Source organism: Pristis pectinata, chromosome 23, assembly GCF_009764475.1.
Source record: "Pristis pectinata isolate sPriPec2 chromosome 23, sPriPec2.1.pri, whole genome shotgun sequence".
Taxonomy (NCBI): domain Eukaryota; kingdom Metazoa; phylum Chordata; class Chondrichthyes; order Rhinopristiformes; family Pristidae; genus Pristis; species Pristis pectinata.
Window position 1 is genome coordinate 198,448 of NC_067427.1, and position 16,919 is coordinate 215,366.

The 16,919-nt window shown below is 45.0% G+C and overlaps 1 protein-coding gene across 1 annotated transcript in view; it reads right to left on the bottom strand.

The window, feature by feature from the left end:
- Positions 1–16,919, bottom strand: part of LOC127582165 (protein Niban 2-like) — a 212,558-nt gene that overhangs the window by 130,544 nt on the left and 65,095 nt on the right. The window contains exon 2 of the mRNA XM_052037227.1: positions 11,404–11,534. Within this exon, the coding sequence (XP_051893187.1) occupies positions 11,404–11,534 (131 nt within the window). The remainder of the gene's footprint in view (positions 1–11,403; positions 11,535–16,919) is intronic.

Genomic DNA, 16,919 nt, shown 5'->3' on the forward strand with positions numbered 1-16,919 from the left:
GATAGTGGAAGGTTGTTTTTCTGGACTAGAGGCCCGTGACTAGTGATGTTCCCCAGGAGTTGGTGCTAGGCCCATTACAATTTGTCATCTATATCAATGATTTGGATAAAAATGAACAAGGCATGGTTTATAAGTTTGCAGCTGACACTAAAATAGGTAGCATCATTGACAGTAAAGATGGTTATCAGAATTAAAAGGGATATTGATGGGCTTGGTAAGTGTCCTGAGGAATGGCAAATGAAGTTTAATTCAGATAAGTGCGAGGTGTTGCACTTTGGGAAAACAAATCAGGATAGGATATTCACAGTCAATGGCAGAGCCCTGGGGGAGTGTTGTAGAACAGAGGGACCTAGGAGTACAAATACATGGTTCTTGAAAGTGGCATCACAGGGAGACAGCATGCTGGTCTTCATCAGTCGAGTATTGAGTACAGAAGTTGGGATGTTATGTTGCAGTTGTACAAGACATTGGTGGGGCCATATTTGAAATACTGTGTTCAATTTGGGTCGCTTGGCTATAGGAAAGATGCCATTAAGCTGGAAAGAGTGCAGAGGAGATTTACGAGGATATGGCCGGGACTTGAGGGACTGAGTTATGAAGAGAGGTTGAACAGGTTGGGACTTGTTCCATTGGAACGTCAGAGAATGAGAGGTGATCTTACAGAGGTGTATAAAATCATGAGAGGCATAGATAGGGTGAAAGCATACAGTTCCCCCCCCCCCCCCCCCCCCCACCCCCCAGAGCTGGGGAATCAAGAACTAGAAGGGACAGGTTTAAGGTGAGAGGGAAGATATTTAATTGGAACCCGAAGGACAATTTTTTCACCCACAGTGTGGTCAGTATCTGTAGTATAAGCTGCCAGAGGAAATGGCTGAGGCAGTTACATTAACATATACAAGGCACTTGGACAGCTATGTGGATAGGAAAGGTTTAGATGGATATGGGTCAAACACAGGCAAATGGGACTAGCTTAGATGGGAATCTTGGTCAGCATGGACCAGTTGGGTCAAAGGGACGGCTTCCACGCTATATGACTAAAATGCTGGGGATGGTCAGCAGGTCAGGCAACATCTGTAGAGAGAAACATTTAGCTTCTCAGATCAATAACTTTTCATGAGAACTGGAAAACTGAGAAAACATGTATGTTTTAAGTTGCAGAGAAGGAAAGGAGGAGGGAAGTGGAGAGAACAAAGGAATTCTATGAGAGGGTGGAAATCAAGTTTGCCTAGGTTCCACAGATGTTTCTGATACCATCTAAAATAGGAAAATGAATGCTTGTTAATCTGTCTGAAGGAGTGCAAATGGAGGAAGATAAACAAAGGCAGTGGAGAGAGAAAAATTATATGCTGGAGCTGTGAGAAGCAGAACATAGGAGCTGCTGGAAATCTAAAATAAAAATAAATACTATGAATATTTAGCAGATCTAGTAGTATTTGTGGAGAGAGAAAAACAGAGTTAATGTTCCAGGTGCACAATATTACACGAGAACTGCCAGTTCAGAAACAGATCGGAAAGAATGATTATCTGGAACTGTTGAATTTAATATAGAGTTCAATGTGCCTGGATGGAAGATGAGAGTGGTAATTAAATAAATCCTTTTTAAAGCCTTTTATGATGTTAGAGTCATAAAGCATCGATACAGCCATGCAGGCCACCACACTCATACTGACCAATGGGCACCCACCTATATTTAGCCCACCTTCCAGAACTTGTCCCTTGGCCTTCTATTCACTCATCTAGTCACTTCCTAAATGTGTCAGTGAGTCCAATTCCACCACTCACTCAGGCAGTGCATTGCAGGCACTCACCACCTTCTGGGTAGAAAAAAGTCCCCTTGGATCCCCTCTGCATTTCTTACCCCTTACCCTAAATCTATGTCCTCTAGTTTTATGGAGTCAGAGTCGTACAGCAGGGAAACAAACTCTTCAGCCCAACTCGTCCATGCTGGCCAAGGTCCCAACCTGAGCTAGTTCCATTTGCTTACGTTTGGCCCATATCCCTCTCAACCTTTCCTACCCATGTTTCAGTCCAACTGTCTTAGAAGTGTTGTAATTGTAACCCCCTCTACCATTTCCTCTGGTAGCTTGTTCCACATACCACCCTCTGTGCAAAAACTTGCCCCTAAGGTTCCCTTTAAATCTTTCCCATCTCACCTTAAACCTATGCCCTCTACTTTTAGACTCCCTACCTTGTGAGAAAGACCGTGACCATCCACCTTACCTATGCCCCTGGTGATTTTATACACCTCTATAAGCCTACCCCTCAGCACCCTTTGCTCCAGGGAAAACACTCCCAGCCTGTCCAGCCTCTCCTTATAACTCAAGCCCTCTAGTCTCAGCAACATCCCTGACAAACTTTTCTGCAACCTCTCCAGTTTAATCACATCCTCCTATGGTTTGGTCATGAGAACTGCAAACAATACTCCAAGTGCAGTCTCAGCAATGTCTTGTATGGCTGTAACATGATGTCCCAGCTCCTGTACTCAGTGTCCCAACTGATAAGGGGAGATGTTTCCTGTAGTCTACCCTATCTATATCCATCATAATTTTATGTACCACAATCACGTCCCCTCCTAACCTCTTCTGCTTCAGGGAAAACAGACCTCGCCTCTCCAGTCTCTCTTCATAACTGAAATGTTCCATCCCAGGCAATTTTCTGGTGCATCTTCTCTGCACCTCCTCCAGTGCTATCACATCTCTCCTAAAGTGTGGTGACCAGATTTGCATACAATACTCTTGCCGAGGTCTGACCATATTTTATAAATTTGGAGCATAACCTCCCTGCTCTTGCATTCAATGACCCGATTAATGAAGGCCAGGGTCCCATGTCGTCTTAACCACCTTTTCTAGCTGCAATGCTACATTTCAAGGATACTTGGACTCCACACCAAGGTCCTGCTGTTCCTCAATACTCCCTAGGACCTTACCATTCATGTTGTAGAATCAGAGTCAGACAGCACTGAATCAGACCCATTGGCCCAACCAGTCCATGCTAACCAAGATGACCATCTAAGCGAGTCCCATTTGTCAGTATTTGGCCCATAACCTTCTAAACCTTTCCTATCCATGTACCTGTCCAACTGTCTTTTAAAGTTTATTATTGTACCTGCTTCAATTAGTTCCCCTGGCAGCTTATTCTACACATGTATCTCTGTGTAAAAATTGCCTCTCAAGTTCTTATCAAATATTTCCCCTTAGACCAATGCTCTGAGTTCTTTATTCCCCAACCCTGGGAAAAAGACTGTGTGCATTCACCCTATCTATGCCCTCATGATTTTATACATTTCTATAAGATCACTTCTCAGTCTCCTATGCTCCAAGGAACAAAGTACTAGCCTGTCCAAACTCCGCCTACAACTCAGTCCCTCGAGTCCCGGCAATGTCTTTGTAAATCTTTTCTGCACTCTTTTCAGTTTAACAGCTTTCCAATAGCAGGGTGACCAAAACTGAACAGAATACTCCAAGAGCAGCCTCACCAGTGCATTGTACAATCGCACCATGACCTCCCAACGTTCAAACTCAATGCCCTGACTGATGAAATGGATGTTGTCTATACAAGGCCTTCTTTAGCAAGGCTTTCTACAGGGTCCTGCATGGCAGGTTGGTTTGGAAGGTTAGGTCCCACAGAATCCAGGGAGAGCTAGTCAGGCGGATTCAAAATTGGCTCAGAGGTAGGAAGCAGAGGGTGGTGGTTGAAGATTGTTTCTCAGAATGGAGATGACTAGTAGTGTGCCTCAGGGATCTGGGTAGGGACCATTGTTATTTGTTATTTATATAAATGATATGGATGCAAATGCACAAGGCTTGACCAGCAAGTATGTAGATGACACAAAATTAGAAGGTGTTGTTGATAGTAAAGAAAGTTATCGCAGATTACAGGGGGATCTTGATCAGTTAGGGAAGTGGGCCAAGGAGCGGCAAATGGATTTCAATACAGATAAGTGTGAGGTGATGCATTTTAGAAAGTCAAACCAGCGCAGGACTTGTACTATGAATGGTAGGGCAGTAGGGCGGGTAATGGAACAGAGAGACCAAAGAGTACAAGTGCATAGTTTGCTGAAAGCTGCATCACAGGTAGACAAGGTGGTGAAAAAGGCGTACAGCGCATTAGCCTTCATCAGTCTGAGTATTGAGTTGGGACATTATGTTGCAGTTGTACAAGTCATTGGAGAGGCCACATTTGGAGTACTGTGCACAGTTTTGGTCACCCTGTTATAGGAAAGACACGGTTAAACCGGAAAGAGTACAGACAAGATTTATGAGGATGTTGCCAGGACTAGAGGGCCTGAGTTACAGGGAGAGATTGGCCAGGCTAACTCCTTATTCATTGGAACTTCGGAGAATGAGGGGCAACCTTATTGAAGTGTTTAAAATAATGAGTGGCAGAGGTAAGGTCGATGGCAACAATCTCTTCCCCAAGGATTCCAAAATTAAGGGGCATAGCTTTCGGGTGAGAGGGAAAAGATTTAAAAGGGACCTGAGGAACAACTTTTTCCACACAGAGGATAGTGAGCAGATGGAATGAGCTATCAGAGGAAGTGGTAGAGGCAGGGACAATAGTATCATTTAAGAAGCACTTGGTTAGGTACATGGAGGGGTAAGGCTTGGAGGGATAGGGGCTGAATGCAGGAAATTGGGACCAGCTGGGTGGGCACCACGGTCGGTGTGGACTGGTTGGGCCCAAGGGCCTACACATAGTCATACAGCACAGATAAAGTCCAATGTGCCAAAAGCCTTCTTCACTACCCAGTCTACCTGTGACTCCACTTTCAGAGAACGATGTAAATGAACTCCAAGGTCCCTCTGTTCTACAACATTCCCCAGGGCCCTGCCATTCACTGTGAAATTCCTACCTTGAGTTAACCTTCCAAAATGGAACACCTCACCTATCTGAATTAAACTCCATTTGCCATTCCTTGGCCCTCTTACTCAGTGGATCGAGATCCCTCTGTAGTTTTTCATAGCCCTCTTCACTCTCCATTATACCCTTATTTTAATGTCACCTACAAACTTACTAACCATGCCTTGTACATTCTTATCCAAATCATTGATATAGATGACAAATGGGCCCAGCATCAATCCGAGGCACAGGCCTCCATTTGACAAACAACCTTCCACCATCACGCTCTGCTTCCTATCAAGGCAATTGTGTATCCAATTAGCCAGCCTTCCCTGGATTCCATGAGATCTAATGTTCCAGAAAAGCGTACCACATGGAACCTTATCAAAGACCTTACCGAAGTCCACGTAGGTCACGCCTACCACCCTGCCCTCATCAATCCTTCTTGGTCACATCATCAAAAAAACTCAATCAAGTTCATAAGACATGACCTCCCCTGAACAAAGTCCAGTAACTTATCTATCACAAATGTTAGGCCTACTGGTTTATAGTTCCCAGGTTTCTCTTTGCAGCCCTTCTTAAATAAAGGCTGTTGTCCAGTCTACTGACACCTCACCTATCGCTAACAGTGATGCAAATATCTTAGCCAGGGCACCCATATTTTCTTCTCTAGCCTTCCATGGTGTTCTTAGATATACGTAGTCAGGTCTGGAGACCTTCGTACACTTTAAGACGTCCAGCGCCTCCTCTACTGTAATGCAGACTATCGCCAAGACTTCCCCATTAACTTTTCCTGGTTCTGACATCTTCATGTCTTTCTCCACAGTGAAAACAGAGGAGAAACATTCATTGCTTAGTGACATGGTGTCAATAACAACAACCTTTCCCTCAATATCAGCAAAACAAGAGCTGGCCATTGACTTCAGGAAAGGGGGTGGTATACATGCAGCTCTCTACATCAACGATGCTGAGGTCGAGAGGGTTCAGAGCTTCAAGTTCCTTGGAGTGAACAATAGCCTGTCCTAGTCCAACCACATAGATACCACGACCAAGAAAGCTCACCAGTGCCTCTACTTCCTCAGGAGGCTAAAGAAATCTAGCATGTCCCATTGACACTCACCAATGTTTAATCGATGCACCACAGAAAGCATCCTATCTGGATGAATCACGGCTTGGTATGGCAACTGCTCTGCACAGGACCGCAAGAAACTGCGGAGTTGTGGACACAGCCCAGTGCATCACGAAAACCAGCCTCCCCTCCGTGGACTCTGTCTATACCTCTCGCTGCCTTCGCGAAGCAGCCAGCATAATCAAAGACCACACCCATCCGGGTCATTCTCTCTTCTCCCCTTTCCCATCGGGCAGAAGATACTGGAGCCTGAGGGCACATACCACCAGGCTCAAGGACAGCTTCTATCCCACTGTGATAATACTATTGAATGGTTCCCTTATATGTTGAGATGGACTCTTGGCCTCACAATCTACCTTGTTTGACCTTGCACCTTATTATCCACCTGCAGTGCACTTCCCTGTAGCTGTGACACTTTACTCTGTATTCTGTTACTGTCTTTACCCTGTACAACCTCAATACACTCTGCACTAGTCTTTACCCTGTACAACCTCAATACACTCTGCACTAACTCAATGTAACTGCACTGTATGAACGGTATGCAAGACAAGTTTTTCACTGTACCTCAGTATAAGTGACAATAATAAACCAATACCACTGTTACCACCTCAAAAAATTCAATCAGATTGGTCAGACGAGACCTGGCCTTGACAATGCCATGCTGGCTCTCTCTGAACAGTGCCTGCTTTTCCAAGTGATTATCAATGCTGTTCCTTAGAATTTTCTCCAATAACTTCCACACGATTGATGTTAGGCTCACAGGTCTGTAATTGCCAGACCTTTCCTTGTTGCCCTTCTTGGAGATCACATTTGCTGTTCTCCAGTCATCTGTTACCTAGTTGTAGCCAACGAAGATTTAAAAATCTTAGCCAGAACCACAGCAATCTCTTCCCTTGCCTCCCATAGCAGCCTGGTAAAATCTCATCTGGACCTGGGTATTTATCCACCATCAAGACCACGAATGAGCACCTTTTCTTTATTTATGGGGACACACACTAGAATTTCACTTTCCCCTTTACTGAGTTCTTCACTCATTTTCTTAGTGAGCACCGATGATTAGTATCCATTTAGGACATCACCTCTACCTGCTGGCTCCACACAGATTGCTAGTTGCCCCCAGTTCGGCCCTACTTTTTCCATGGTTATTCTTTTGTCCTTAATATACTTATAATACCTTTGGATTTACCTTAATCCTGTTTGCCAGTGATATACTGTGACCCCTCTTTGCCTTCCAAATTTCCTTATTAACTATCACCCTGCATTTTTTATATTCTTGATGGGCCTCCTCGTCTTTAGTTCTCTATACCTGCCATGTTTCCCTTTCTTCTCTTTATCTGACCAGCAATATCCCTTGCCATTCAGGATTCCCAGTACTTGCTACCCCTGGCTTTCACCCTGATAGGAACATACTGGCCCCGAACTCTTGCTATTTCTCTTTTGAATGTCTCCCACTGTGCAGATATCGACTTACCTGCAAGTAGATGCACCCAGTCTACCTTCGCCCAGTCCCATCTTATTTTAATGAAAATGGCCTTCCCCTAATTTAAACTTTAGTTATGATAGACCCATAGAACAATACATCACAATACAGGCCCTTCGGCCCACCGTGTTGTGCCGCCCTTCAAACCACACCTAAGACTATCTCACCCCTTCCTCCCACATATCCCTCCATCTTAAATTCCTCCACATGCTTATCTAACAACGTCTTGAACTTGTCCAATGTATCAGCCTCCAACACCACCCCAGGCAGCGCATTCCATGCACCAACCACTCTCTGGGTGAAAAACCTCCCTCTGACATCTCCCTTGAACTTCCCACCCATTACCTTAAAGCCACGTCCTCTTGTTTTGAGCATTGGTGCCCTGGGAAAGAGGCGCTGGCTGTCCACTCTATCTATTCCTCTTAATACCTTGTATACCTCTATCATGTCTCCTCTCATCCTCCTTCTCTCCAATGAGAACAGCCCAAGTTCCTTTAGTCTCCTCATAATCCATACTCTCTAATCCAGGCAGCATCCTGGTAAATCTCCTCTGCGCCCTTTCCAATGCCTCCACATCCTTCCTATAATGAGACGACCAGAACTGGACACAGTACTCTAAGTGTGGCCTAATCAGAGTTTTGTAAAGCTGTATCATCACTTCGCGGCTCTTAAACTCGATCCCCCAACTTTTGAAAGCTAACATCCCATAAGCTTTCTTAACTACCCTATCTACCTGTGAGGCGACTTTCAGTGTTCTGTGGATATGAACCCCCAGATCCCTCTGCTCCTCCACACTGCCCAGAATCCTGCCATTTACCTTGTACTCCGCCTTGGAGTTTGTCCTTCCAAAGTGTACAACCTCACACTTCTCTGGATTGAACTCCATCTGCCACTTGTCAGCCCAGCTCTGCATCCTATCAATATCCCTCTATAAGCTTCGACAGCCCTCCACACTATCCACAACACCACCGATCTTTGTCTCATCTGCAAACTTGCTAACCCACCCTTCCACCCCCTCATCTAAGTCGTTAATAAATATCACAAAAGGTAGAGGTCCCAGAACCGATCCATGTGGGACACCACTAGTCACAGCCCTCCAATCCGAATGCACTCCCTCCACCACGACCCTCTGCTTTCTACAGGCAAGCTAATTCTGAATCTACACGACCAAGCATCCCTGGATCCCTTGGCCTCTGACCTTCTGAAGAAGCTTATCATGCGGAACCTAGTCAAACACCTTACTAAAATCCATGTAGACCACATCTACTACACTACCCTCATCAATCTTCCTGGTCACTTCCTCAAAGAACCCTATCAGGCTTGTGAGGCAAGATCTTCCCTTCACAAAGCCATGCTGGCTGTCCCTAATCAGTCCATGTTTCTCCAAATGCTCATAGATCCTGTCTCAGGATCCTTTCTAACAGCTTACCCATCACAGACGCAAGGCTCACCGGCCTGCAATTCCCTGGACTATCCCTACTACCTTTTTTGAATAAGGGGACAACATTCGCCACCCTCCAATCCTCTGGTACCATCCCCATGGACAACGAGGACTCAAAGATCCTAACCAACGGTTCAGCAATCTTCTCCCTCGCCTCATGAAGCAGCCTGAGGAATATTCCGTCAGGCCCCAGGGACTTATCTGTCTTAATATTTTCTAACAACTCCAACACATCCTCTCTCTTAATATCTACATACTCTAGAACATTACCCTCACCAACACTGTTCTCAGCATCATCAAGACCCCTATCCTTGGTGAATACTGAAGAGAACCTCACCCACTTCCACAGCTTCCAGACACATCCTCCCACCTTTGTCTTTAATTGGACCTACCTTTACCCTAGCCATCCTTCTGCTCTTTATGTACGAGAAAAAAGCCTTGGGATTCCCCTTAACCCGACTCGCCAAAGCCTTTTCAAGTCCCCTTCGCGCTTTCCTCAGCCCTTTCTTAAGTTCCTTCCTTGCTACTCTATATTGCTCACGAGCTCTGTCTGATCCTTGCTGCTTACACCTTATGTATGCTGCCTTCTTCTTCCTAACTATTTGTTCCACCTCTCTCGTCACCCACGGTTCCTTCACCCTACCGTTCCTTCTCTGCCTCACCGGGACAAATTTATCCCTAACAGCCTGTAAGAGATCCCTGAACATCGACCACATCTCCATAGTACATTTCCCTTCAAAACTGTCATCCCAATTTACACTCCCAAGTTCTCGCCTTATAGCCTCATAATTCGCCTTTCCCCAATTAAATATCTTCCCGTCCTCTTTGCTCCAATCCCTGTCCATGACAATTCTAAAGGTTATGGAACAATGGTCACTGTCCCCCAAATGCTCACCCACTGTCTCGGTTCATTACCTAAAACTAGATCTAATATGGCATTCCCTCTAGTTGGCCTGTCAACATACTGCATCAGGAATCCGTCCTGGACACACTTAACAAACTCCGCCCCATCTGAACTCTTGGCACTAAGTAGGTGCCAATCAATATTTGGAAAGTTGAAGTCTCCCATTATAATAACCCTGTTATTTTCACATCTTTCCAAAAACTGCCTCCCAATCTGCTCCTCAGTATCCCTACTGCTACTGGGAGGCCTATAGAATACTCCCAGGAGGGTAACTGCCCCTTTCTTGTTCCTAACTTCCACCCATATTGACTCTAGAGGATCTTTCTACATTATCTACCCTTTCTGCAGCTGTAACAGTGTCCCTGACCAGTACCGCCACCCCTCCTCCTCTTCTCCCCCCCCCATCCTTTTTAAAACACTGAAAACCAGGAATATTCAATATCCATTTCTGCCCTGATGTCAGCCATGTCTCCGTAATAGCCACAATATTGTAGTCCCATGTACTTATCCAAGCTCTCAGTTCATCTCCCTTATTCCTGATGCTTCTCGCATTTAAGTAAATGCACTTTAGCCCATCCACCTTACTACTTTTGTAGCCTGTACTCTGCTTCTCCTTCTTCAAAGCCTCTCTACCTGTCAGATCTTTCCCCAACCCCTTCTTCCTCTGACCTACTCCTCCGGTTCCCTTCCCCCTCGCAATCTAGTTTAAACCCTCCTGAACCACCATAGCAAACCTGGCCGCAAGGATATTGGCCCCCCTCAGGTTCGGGTGTAACCTGTCCTCTCTGTACAGATGATCTTTCTTTCTCCATAATCACTTTGAAATATACAGAGTTATGGTCACCGTCTCCAAAACGCTCCCCCACTGACATTCCCTCCACTTGACCAGCTCCATTCCCCGAGACAAGGTCCAGTAATGCTCCAGTTGGTCTATCTAAATACTGCGTCAAAAAGCTCTCCTGGAGGAAATTCAAAAATTTTGCAACCTCATGTCCCGAGGTCATGAAAGGCGCTTTCCAAATAAAAGTCTTTTTCCCTCAGCAGAACCTTGTACGTATATTTATGTAGCACCTTTAAGATCCCAAAACTTCCCAAAGTGCTTCAAACAGCACAAGTTCCCTAATATATGCAGCAGGCAAAATGTGGAGTCACGGAGTGAATGAACATGGTGACACATACCAGACTCTTCTAGTTTACCAAAATCATCAGGAACTCCAACAAATATTATATGTAGTGAATGAAGACTGAAGTGTTGGGTTTGGAGGTTTGGTGCTATAGATTTGACGATTGGACTTTGGATCGCATGAGGGGGAGATGGCTATATCTAGAAGCAGTGGTGACCCAATGCAGCTTCGAAATCTGAAATTAGTTACATGCTATCAAACCAAAAAACACTTCTGATTACAAAATTACTGCCTCCTAAAATTAATAAACATTGCACAGCCTCCTCCCAGACAACACCTTAGCACCAAATGTCCAAAGGTTTATCTCTTCCTTATTCCACAGCACTTTTCCATCTTTTTGTCCTTTTTCTGCACCAATGAATCATTTGCCCACTTCCTTTTATAATTTGGTACTTATGGGAAATTTATAACTGCCAGTTCACTTGCCTTTCTTTGAAGAAGCTGAGGTTGGGGTCCACCATTATCTTCAACCTCATATCGAATCTTATTGAAGAGAGCCAATGGATACTGTTCCTCATAGAACTGAAAAAACTCATCCAGAATCTTCCCAGTCCTTTCTGTAAAATATAACCAGACACAAAGTTGTCAGTAAATCAAGTCAAGTATTAATTTTAATTACCTATTCAAATATCTTTGGAGAATGATGCAAGTAAATCACTGTTCAGTTTGTTTTAAATATGATTGAATGCCTGAAATGTTTGGAACTGTTACAATTCATAACATTTTAAGCTAAAATATGAATACACCTTCAGTGGACCAAAAATCCACAGTTCTTCCAAGTAACCACTGATTCACAATGCTGAACTGTCATTTCTATGATGAACCTTTTCTTTTTAATATTTTTCTCCTTTATTGAAATTGAGTAGATATCCTGAAGACAAAAGGTTATACAGTGACTGTGGAAGGAAGAATTACTTCAACAATGCACAATGGAAAATATTGGTGGATTTTTAAATATATTGGTACGAATGATACCCTGTGCACATTTCTAAACATTTACTCACTCCATCACTGGTGCACGATGGCTGCAGTGTGCACCAGCTACAAAATATCCACGACAAGGCTTCTTACACACCAGTTCCCAAATCTAGGTTAACAAAGAGAGGAGGAAAACCACCACTGCAAGCACCCCACATATTCATACACCACGACAGTTTAAAAATATATGGGACCTTCACACTCACAGATCAAATATTGGAGTTCCCTACTCAATGACACCAAAGGAGGTAACATTCATGCCAGACAACCTTTTTCCAAAACAATCTAACCACCTCTACATGACATTCAATCACCCACACCACAACTACCCAGCCTAACAATCATCTCTGGGAAGGGGTTGGGGAGAGGTATGTCACTTGTCCAAAAACTTAACCTGACAAAGCACATCAGGTGAGCAGGCAAGACACTTGGTACCCTGCAACTAAATGCATTTTCGCCAACCCCAAGTAACAAATCAGGAATATGATAGTAGCTCCAACAGCACTCAAAACAAAATCCACCATCACAAGCATTTGCTTTCTCCTTTACAAACACACTACAGCTACAGTATACAAGTATCAAAGAAAATCAATCACAAAGCACTGTACGACAGAGAACTGATTTTCAGGAACAAAATAATGCCTACTATGTGACACTGGGTGAAGCAAATATTGCACAAATCAATAAATTAACTAAAGTAAAAGATTTTGTCAGACTTTTTCAAATCCATTGGCAGATACCAAACTGGGTCCACAGTTCAGGTGCAACTCTACTGCTTTCACCCTAAAGCCCAAATGCTTTCTTACCCTACACTGTGTATCCAACATCTCCAAAAGATTTATCATTACAGAGTTGTGTCACTGTACTGTCATAATTACAATAAAAACATGAATCTGAATAATATACTGTGAACTGAGTATGAACACAAACATCTGTTGTGAATTTTTCAGAAGTGAAAACAATGAACCCCCACCCCTGCACAAATGCACATTAATACAGCGTAATAGCACCATTAATCTACCTGACAACAGCCACTGCAGTGCAATATCGACCCACTCCAATTCACCTACGACTGAAACAGGTCCACGGCAGACATCATCTCCCTGGCCCTGCACTCATCCCTGGAGCATCTGGACAATAAAGACACCTATGTTACCCTTTTATTTATTGACTACAGCTTCACCTTCAACACCACAATTCCAAACAAACTCATCTCCGAATTCGTAGACCTGGGACTTAACATCTCCCTTTGCAACCAGATTTGTGACTTCCTGACCAATGGACTGCAATCACTAAGGACAGGCAGCAACACCTCTGCAACAATTATTCTCAACACTGGTGCACCATAAGGCTGCATCCTCAGTCCCTTACTTTATTCCCTGTACACTCATGACTGTGTGGCCAGGTTCAGCTCTAACTCTATCTGCAAGTTTGCAGATGACACCACTGTAGAGTACAGGAAGGAGATAGAGAGCCTACTGGCATGTTGTCATGACAACAACCTTTCCCTCAATTTCAGCACAAGTGCTGGTCAGTGACTTCAGGAAGGTGGGGGGGCAATGCAGTGCACACAGTCCTGTCCAAGTCAATAGTGCTGAAGTCAAGAGAGTGGAGAGCTTCAATTTCCAAGGAATGAATATCACCAATAGCCTGTCCTGATCCAACCACATAGACACCATAGCCAGGAAAGTGCACCAGTGCCTCTACGTCCTCAGGAAGCTGTAGACATTTGGCATGTCCCCATTGACTCTCACCAATTTTTATCGCTGCACCATAAAAAGCATCCTATCTGGATGCACCACAGCTTGGTATGGCAACTGCTCTGCCTGAGACCGCAAGAAACTGCAGAGAGTTGTGGACACAGCTCAGCACGTCACGAAAACCAGCCTTCCCTCCATGGACTCTGTCTATACATCTCACCACCTCAGTAAAGCAGCCACCATACTCAAAGACCCCATGAAGAACATGATGATGCTGCAGGAACTCAGCAAGCAAGGCACATCCGTGGAGAAAAGCAGGTGGTTAATGTTTCGAGTCAGGACCCTTCTTCAGGACTGAAGATAGGAAAAAGGGAAGCCCAATATATTGAAGGGAAAAGCAGAGCAGTGATAGGTGGACAAAAGAGGGGAGGCAGGGTGGGCATAAGGTGATGATAGGCAGATGCAGGTAAGAGATAGTGATAGGCAGATGCGGGGGAGGAAGGGAGAGCACATCCACTGGGGGATGGATCAAAGGTAAGGAGAGGAAAAAAAAGATGTAGAAAAAAAAGAGGCTAGGAAAGGGAAGAAAACAGCATGGTTGGGGAGAGGCGGGGAAAGAGAAGGGGTGTGGGGATTACAGTGGGAGAATTCAATGTTCATGCCATCAGGCTACAAGGTTCCAAGGTGAAAAATGAGGTGCTGTTGCCTCCAGTTTGCGCATGGAATTCTCCTGGCAGCGGAGGAGGCAGAGGACCGACATATCTGTGACAGAGTGGGAAGGGGAGTTGAAGTGATTGGCAACGGGGAGATTCAGATTGCGGTTATGGACAGAGCACGGTTTTGAACAGAGCACGGGTGTTCTGCGAAGCGGTCACGTAGTCTGCATTTGGTCTCAGCAATGTAGAGGAGGCCATACTTGGAGCACTGAATGCAATAGATGATACTAAGGGAGGTGCAGCTGAAATCTCTGTTTCACCTGAAAGGACTGTTTGGGTCCCTGGATGGAGGTGGTGCACCTATGGCAGGGGCAGTGGAAAGTTCTGGTGTGGGAGCAGGATGGGTGGGGCAGGAGGAGGGGAAGGAGTGAACTATGGAGTCACAGAGGGAGCAGTCCCTGCAAAAGGCAGAAAGGGGTGGGGAGGGGAAGATGTGCTTGGTAGTGGGGTCCCGTTGGAGATGGCAGAGAATGATGTGTTGGATATGTAGGCTGGTATGATGAAATGCGAGGACAAGGGGGACCCTATCCCTGTTGGATCTGGGAGGGGTGGGAGTGAAAGCAGAGGTGCGGGAAATGGCAGAGATACGGGTTCGAGCTCTCTCAACCACAGTTGAGGGGAAGTCACAGTTAGATGTCCTGGAGTGGAACACCTCATCATGGGAGCAGATGTGGTGGAGGCACAGAAATTGAGAAAAAGGGATCACGTCCTTGCAAGAGACAAGGTGGAAGGAGCTGTAATCAAGGTAAAGAAACAAAGGACTGCAGATGCTGGAATCTAGATGAAAGACACGATGATGCTGGAGGAACATAAAAAACACGATGATGCTACAGGAACATGAACGTAATCAAGGTAGTTGGACAGGGTGGGAAGATCTATGGCCCCACGGAGCTCGTATCCTCGTACCTGCACACTACTCTGTCCCCCTGGTCCAATCCCTTCCCACGTACGTCCGTGACACATCACTCACTCTGCAAATCTTCCATAGCTTTAAGTTTTCTGGCAAGCACAACCTCATCTTCACCATGAACGTCCAGTTCCTATATACCTCCATTTCCCATCATGATGGCCTCACCGCCCTCCACTTCTTTCTTGACCAGAAACAGACCCACCCCAGCAACTTTCCACTGCCCCCGCCTGGTTCTGGACATTCCCATTATTAGGAACATTCCTCCCGCATCCAAAATGTCTAGTCATAGAGTTATACAGCACCGAAAAAGGCCCTTTGGCCCAGCTCATCCATGCCGAGCAAGGCGCTTACCTGAGCTAGTCCCATTTGCTTCCATTTCATCCATATCCTTCTAAACCTTTCCATCCATGTACCTGTCCAAATGTCTTTTAAACTTTGGAACCATGCCTGCCTCTGCCACTTCCACTAGCAGGTCATTCCATAAACCCACCAATCTCTGTGTGGAAAAACTTGCCCCTCAGGTCTGCTTTAAATCTTTCCCCTCTTCCCTTAAACATATGCCCTCTAGTTTCAGACTCATCTACCCTGGGAAAAAAAGACTGTGACTATACCCCTCATGATTTTATAAACCTCTGCTAGCTCATCACTTAGCTCCCTTCACTACTGGAAAAACAGTTCCAACCTATCCAGTCTCTCCTAATAACTCAATCCCTCCAGTCCCAGCAATGTTCATATCCTCTCTTGCTTAATCACATGCTTCTGAATAGAATGGTGACCAGAACTGTGCACAATATTCCAGATGCAATCTCACCAACGTCTTGTACAGCTGTTACAAGATGTCCCAAGTCCTGTACTCAATGATCCATCTGATGAAGGTAAGCATGTCATATGCCTTCTTCACCAGCTTTAGTAAATTGGTTTATTATTGGCACGTGCTGAGGTACAGTGAAAAACTTTGTTTTGCATGCCATCCATACAGATCATTTCATTACAAAAGTGCATTGAGGTAGTACAAGGGAAAACAATAACAGAATGCAGAATAAAATGTTACAGTTATTACAGTTACAGAGGAAGTGCAGTGCAGGCAGACAAGAAGGTGCAAGGCCATAATTAGGTAGATTGTGAAATCAAGAGTCCATCTTATCATACTAGGGGACTGCTCAATAGTCCTATAACAGTGGGATAGAAGTTATCCTCCAGCCTGGTGGTACATGCTTTCAGGCTTTTCTATCTTCTGCCCGATGAAAGGGGGAAGAGGTCTTTGATTATGTCCGCTGCTTTACTGAGGCAGCAAGAAGTATAAACAGAGTCCATGGAGGAGATATTGGCTTCCGTGATGTGCTGAGCTGTGTCCACAATTCTCTGCAGTTTCTTGCTGTCTTAGGGCAGAGCGGAGCAGTTGCCATACCAAGCTGTGATGCATCCGAATAGGATGCTTTCTATGGTACATCAATAAAAGTTGGTGAGGGTCAAAGGGGACATGCCAGAGGAAGCAGAGGTGCTGGTGCACTTTCTCGGCCACGGCGTCTACATGGTTGGACCTGATGTTCACTCCTAGGAATTTGAAGTTCTCAACCCTCTCAACATCAGCACCATTGATGTAAACAGGAGCGTGTGCACTGCACCTCTTCCTGAAGT